Below are 6,980 nucleotides of genomic sequence, written 5' to 3'. Positions count from 1 at the left end.
TTCTCAACGTACTCTTTTGATGTCTTTTCAATTATATATTTTCAACCTGTTAAAATACTCTCCTTTAATCAAATCTTAATCACCACCTTCCCACAAATCCACGTCCTTCTCTTTTTTGGTTATGTATGAGGAGCCAATGATGCCGCCACATTATCTCCATTTTTACCGGCTTTTTTATATAATTAAATATTCTCCACACTTTATTTCTCTATATACGCACGACGTGAAAGTGTTACTGAAATACGCAGGCCCAAGTCTCGGCCGCCGCCCGCGAAATGGGATTCTACTCCATATCAGGTGGAGCGCCCATGAAATGGAACAAAGGTGTAGCAGGTTCCATTTCATTGGCGGCGGGCACGAAATGGTGAAGCAACCATTATGTGGCTGTCACCCACGAAATGGTAACATCTTGGACGGCGGCCACGAGTTGGCACCAATTCAACTGCGGCGCACTTGAGTTGGAACACTTCAGGTGTACTGGCAACGAAATGGGATCGTGGTGTGCCTATATAAACGCTGCTAGAGCAACCACGGAAGAAGCCATTCTGTATTCACTCTCCTCCCACTCTTCAATATTCTCTCAAGTTCACTAGCTTCTTTCTCTCTTAAAATTTTTTGGGTATTCAGATTGGTTTTTTTTATATGGCTTCGGAGAACGTGTATTTAATTTTATATCCTAATGGAGAAATTTCTCATACATCAGAAGGGATTACATTCGTTTGCGATGATCCATTATGGATAATGATTCCACCACAGACATCGTTGCAAGATCTGAAGAATCTGATTCTGGTTCATACCGGAATGGTTGGGAAAAAAGAAATCATGAAGCTGACTTATAGGATGCCGGTTGCAGTGGCCAACTCGTTTGCGTATCAAAAAATGCAGATAAAATCTGATCAGCAGGTATCAATGATGTTCTCTTATCATCGCAGCATAGGTACCATATATTCGTTGGAGCTTTGTCTGAATATTCAGGATATTGGCGGAAGCTCGTCCAGTTCCAATAATGTGGATGGTGTGAGAAATCTGGGAGCGGCTGATTTTGTTCCGGGGCCGGATACAAGTAGGGCCCGTAGTCCAAGCTTCAATGCATTTGTTGTGCGGGAACAGAATGCAAATCTTCAGGAAGCGCGCCCGTCCCCTTCAACGTTACTTGGGTTCGATAGGCATGCTGATGTTGGCATTGCCGAAACTTCTGACGAGGATGACATTGAAGAATACAGTGGTGATGAGGCAGAAGCCGTTCCGGAAACGCAACCTCTGCATGGCGACGATGTTCCTCCAAGACCTGTCGAAGCGGTAGGTGGACGTGTATCCTCCAGCACACCTGCACACTACCTGTCCCTAAATCTTGGAGCAATGCATTCGAGTAACGCAGAGGACAGACCTAGCAACTACGCTCTGTCAGGCGAGATGGAGCTCGAGATTGGGTTGAAGTTTCTGAACCGGGAAACAGCGATGCTTGCAGTCAAGAACTACAACATCCGTAGGAGTGCAGAGTATAAGGTCGTAGAGTCAGACCAAAGGAGGTATGTATGTCGATGCAAGCAGTTCGGTGATCGATGTCGCTGGATGGTACGGGTTGCGAAGACAACGTCTTCCTGATTTTGGGAAATTCGAAAATACGAAGGGCCTCATAGTTTCCTGACAAGTTCGATGTCTCAGGACCACACTCAACTAGATAGCAATGTCATCTGCCAGCACATATTCCCCATGGTGCATGCTGATGCGACTATTTGTGTAAAGGTGTTGCAAGGATCAGTTGAGTCAGCGTACGGGTACAAGGTGTCTTACAAGAAGGTTTGGCACGCAAAGCAGAAGGCAATCGCAAGGATCTATGGTGATTGGGACGAGTCGTATGACCAGCTACGCAGATACTTCAATGCGCTCCAAGCCTTCGTACCAGGTATTCCTTGCAATTTACTTTCGTATGGTCTTTGCCCTTAGTTGTCCTTTTACTCCTTAACCAGTTTGACTAAACCCTATAATTGGATTGCAGGGACAATTGTTGACCTCCAAACGGTCCCGTACTACATCGGAAACACCCTTGACCGTGATAGTGTCATGTTTCACCAGGTTTTCTGGTCGTTCCCTTCATGTGTTCAAGCGTTTAGGCATTGCAAGCCGCTAGTCTCAGTAGACGGAACACATCTGTACGGGAAGTACGCTGGCACTCTTCTCATGGCCATAGCACAGGATGGAAACAACAACATTTTGCCTGTCGCTTTTGCCCTCGTCGAAAGAGAGAACACAGATTCATGGTACTTTTTTTTGACCAATTTGAGGAGACATATAGCAACTCGGCCAGGAGTTCTTCTTATCTCCGACAGGCATGCTGGAATAACGGCCGCATTGGAGCGAGACGGATGTGGCTGAGAACACAATGTTTACTGTGTACGGCATATTGCTTCCAACTTCGCAACAAGTTTTAAGAGTAAGGAAGCCAAAAGACACCTGGTTAATGCCGCTTATTCGAAGACGCAAGAGCAGGCGCAGTACTACCTTGAGTTAATTAGCAGCGAGGATCCCGTAGCATCGCCACAGATGATGGGTTGGATACGAGGATTGGAGCCACCTAAATGGCTGCAGCACCTTGATGAGGGCCGACGATATGGTCACATGACAACCAACCTTTCCGAGTGTATCAACTCCGTCCTGAAAGGCACTAGAAATCTACCCGTCTGTGCAATTGTGAAGTCTACCTACCATCGCCTAAATGAGCTATTCGTCATCAAGGGTCGGCAAGCACAAGCTCAGATTGTAAGCGGTCAAGTGTTCTCACAGTTCCTACAAAAAGCCATATTAGCGAATCGTGAGGGAATTTCTCAGATGCTTGTGACGTCGTACGATAGAGCCACCACTGTATTCACAGTCGATGAGATAGCTGCTGTAGGGGTGCAATCTCGGTTTAGGGTTAACCTTCAAGCTCGTAGATGTGACTGTGGTTACTTCCAGGCGTTACATTACCCATGTGTTCATGCTCTAGCCGCTTGCGCCTACTCGAGACTAGAGTGGGAACAGTATGTTGACTTGGTCTACCGGGTTGAGAGAGTGTTTCGGGCCTATGAAGTGGAATTCCAGCCAATGCCGGATGAGGAGATGTGGCCCCCTTACGAAGGACCACGTGTCCGTTCTAACCCCCTCCTACGACGCACACTTGAAGGACGTCTGGTGTCTACGAGAATTCGGAATGAGATGGACGAGGTGGAGCCAGGACCTGGTAAGCGGTGTGGCCTTTGCAGGCAACCAGGACATACAAGGCGGCATTGTCCCCACGCTTCTTCAACCTAGAATGCCACCATTCGTGTTTATTGTATTATGAGTTTGGCAGTTATTTCAATTTTCTTGTACTAAAGAGTCGATGTTGTTTATTCATGTTTTGTTGACTCTAGTTCGGTTCATGTGCATTTTCAATGTAAACAATATAATATCATATTAAAAAAAAGTGCGATCGTTAATAAAAACACATGATGGAGGAACACTGCGATTACATGAAAAACACTAAACAGTAAAACGTACAGCAACTAGCGGAAATAGGACAACTAAACCATAAAACATAAAGCAAATAACAGATAAAAGACTGCTAGTGGTGCTCGTGCCCCAGTCTGCCGCCTATGCCACACGGAGGAGGTCGAGTGTCCCGACGGGGACGAGCATGATGTCCCTCGTCCTCGTCCAGGCTAACATCAGCCCCAGTGTAAGAAAGTCGTCGACCCTGCATCTGCATAGGGTCGTAGGGTCGTAGTGCAGACCCAGCTGTGTCCCCAATGGAGGTAGATCTCCTCCCCGCAGGCGCAGGCTGCGTGTCAGTGTCGGATCGGGGCAGGGCGAGTGTAAGATCTGTTGGTGTATGCGGGGATGCTTGCTGAGGGATAAAATGGTCCAAACTGTCGAAAAACGAAGAGAAGTTTGTCCACCCAACTCTGTCCATAGAATCAATTAAGTCCTGTGTACCTCCCTGTGATGAACCGCCAACTTTGTAGCTACTCTGATATGGCATAAAGTGCTGAATGGAAGATGGCTGCATAGGCTCCGCTTGAACAAAAGGTTATGGGTAGTAGTAGTCCCCAGGAACTGGAGGAGGCTGTGATGGAGCATGATAACCCATGTCTTGCTCAACACTGGGCCGGTCTTCGTCTGGTAAATCTTGCCTATCCTCCCCAGGGTCAGCATGTTCTTCAGCTCTGCCTCTGTGAGGACGGCGGCGACGATGGTCTCGGGGAACCGGCGGCAAATTAACAACTGGGCCTCTTCCATACTCTTCCGGTGCGCCTTCTGGGACAACTTCCTGCCTCGGATCATGGAATGCATCAGGGGCAGACAAAAACCTCCTTGTTCTGTCGCAGTATCACCTATAGTAATCTTGACTAGGACGCAACATATCTGCACGATCAATACGCAGCCTGTATGCATCACCTCGCCGGTTTGCCCATACCTCAAACCACTCAAATAGTCTGACCGGCCACCATCCGTCATCATTGCGGGCCGATTATCGATGGAAGGTATCAATATTAAGCGGCGGGTTTGGAGGTCCTTGCTTTCCCCCAAATTGACGCAACACTCGATCAACATTTAGGATCTCAATCCATCTAAAAAATATGAGAGGCACAACGGCGATATAGAAATCTCCATGTGGGTGGCCGAGGAATTCAGCAAGAACTCTAGACAGAATCCGTGGGTCCATGTACGGTTGCCAAACAAACTACACATAAGAGAAACCCCTTCAGTAAAGGCATATACATAGTAGTTCGTAAGATATTAATAACAACTAGCACCAACATCATCCACGTGCAGATTGTCCAACCTCAGCCGATGCCTCAATAACCGCTGCTCAGCATAGTCATTTTGTCCTTTTTTTTCCTGCCCGCCTGTTGGACCAAGGCAAAGTTAAAAAAAATATTAAACACCAACCGCAAAGGATATATGAGAAAAGTCACAAAGTGGGAAGACATATACCATACCTCGTTGCTAAAGGAAAACTATATGGTGTCGTAACATTCGGTGCCAAGAAAGGTAACCTGTAGTATATCCACGACATCAGCAACGTATGACAACCGGCCATACCCTCAACACTGTAGTCGGTTGCTAAGCACATAGCACGATATAACCAACAGAGGACGGCGCTACCCCAACTGTAGGTGCAGATCGCATCAAAGTCAGCCAACAATGGCATATCGAACATGCACCGTGTTGTTGGCCTTGTCCGGAAGAAGCACGTCTCCCAACAGGTAAAGCATGTAACACCGTGCATACTGCATGAGGCCATTATCTTCTAAGTCAAGCGGCATCTGCTGAAGACGATTTCTGAGCCACTTCAGCTTTATGTTGAACTTTGTTGTCCCTACGTGGCCGGCGGGAACCTCACCTAGAAGTTCATGACACCATTCCCAAATATCTCTTTGGTGAAACTTGCTCCATGACCTCAAAGTACCACTAACAGGCTGACCATCAACAGGTAACCCTAACTGCATTGCTACATCCTCCAGAGTTATTGTACACTCCCCCCAAGGAAGATGGAAGGTATGTGTCTCCGGTCGCCATCGTTCGACCAAGGCACTAATAAGTGGATTGTCGTACTCGAATCGCTTGATCAAAGAGGCATGGTAAAATCCCGTGCGTCTCAGATAAGGCTCAAGCCTCTGCCGTCTAATTTTCATGCTTGGATCTGCAGGGTCTACCATGAAAACATCAACGAGCGTGCCATGAGGAGTAAGGACACGTGTCGGCTGCAACCAAAGGTAGCAAGAAATACAACAGCTCAAAATTCTCTACAAAAATTTCTAAAAATGAAAAATATTATGTCTAATAATATTTTAACAACAATAATAAGCTAAATGACGTAAACTAACCTTACGGAATAAATGTGCCGCTATATGATGTTCATCCAACCGGTTCAAGTTCTCCTCTGCATTAACCCCTCCCCCACTCATATTAAAAAAATTTTTTCTCAGCACTGCCCTCCCATCCACCACCCACTACCTTCCTTTCAAGACTTACACAAATTTTTTTTTTTACCTTATGACCCCTTTAACCGTGCAGCAGGTCCCCTCCCTTACAACCCTTTTATAATGAAGTTGGCTCCCTTCCCAAGTGTCTCCTGCCTCCCAACATGACCAATGCATGTGTAGCTGCTTCGTTGACCACCATTTCGTGGGCGCCAGGGACGAGGTCCTCCAATTCGTGGCCGCCGCCAGCAGCTTGGGCCAATTCGCATGCGATGACCCTGAGGTGCCCACCTCGTGTGCGCCATCGCTGATGTTGCTCCATTTCGTGTATGGCAGCAACGAAATGGAGAAAGCTGCTCTCCTACGCCATTTCGTTGGCGTCAGCCGTGAATTGATGGTAAACTCCATTTCTTAGTTGGTGGGTACGAATTGGGCATGCGTATTTTAGGATCACTTTCAACTGGTGCATATTTGGAGAATAAAAGCTTCTCGTATACTTATTTAGATAAAATTTTAAATCCCAATAAATTTGTTATCTCACTATCTTTATCTTCCTTTACATATAAATTTTTGTTGAATCTAAATATTTTTGTTTCTATTGTTGTTATTGTTATTAAACCCGCTTCTAAATTTATTGTTGGTGGTGCGGATTGACGGTGTGGTTTAATATGACAATTCAGTTAAAGCAATAATGGTTAAAAATATAAAGGATAGTAGTAGCAGTAGTTGAAATTTGTGGCGGTATGAATTATGAGTTAGGATGTGATGGTAAGACATGATAGATGATGATGGTGGTGATATTGACCACGATAATAATAATTTACAAATTTTAGATAATTTTTTAATTAAGTCAATTAAAATTTAATATTTAGATATTTTTTGGTTTAATAAGTTAAAGCAATAATGGTTAAAAATATAAAGGATAGTAGTAGCAGTAGTTGAAATTTGTGGCGGTATGAATTATGAGTTAGGATGTGATGGTAAGACATGATAGATGATGATGGTGGTGATATTGACCACATTGACCACGATAAT

General features: G+C 45.4%; 2 protein-coding genes across 2 annotated transcripts; both read left to right on the top strand.

Moving 5' to 3' along the window:
* On the top strand, positions 643 to 1,605 carry LOC107641250. The gene has a single exon (XM_016344748.1). The coding sequence runs from the start codon at positions 643 to 645 to the stop codon at positions 1,603 to 1,605; it is 963 nt and encodes a 320-aa protein (XP_016200234.1).
* LOC107641249 lies at positions 1,657 to 3,291 on the top strand. The gene is made up of 3 exons (XM_016344746.1): positions 1,657 to 1,906; positions 2,000 to 2,261; positions 2,427 to 3,291. Exons 1-3 carry the CDS (start codon positions 1,657 to 1,659, stop codon positions 3,289 to 3,291), a joined length of 1,377 nt encoding a protein of 458 aa, XP_016200232.1.

This window comes from Arachis ipaensis, chromosome B05 (assembly GCF_000816755.2).
Source record: "Arachis ipaensis cultivar K30076 chromosome B05, Araip1.1, whole genome shotgun sequence".
Lineage (NCBI taxonomy): Eukaryota > Viridiplantae > Streptophyta > Magnoliopsida > Fabales > Fabaceae > Arachis > Arachis ipaensis.
Note: the sequence above shows the minus strand (reverse complement) of the source record. Positions and strands in the feature narration are given on the sequence as shown.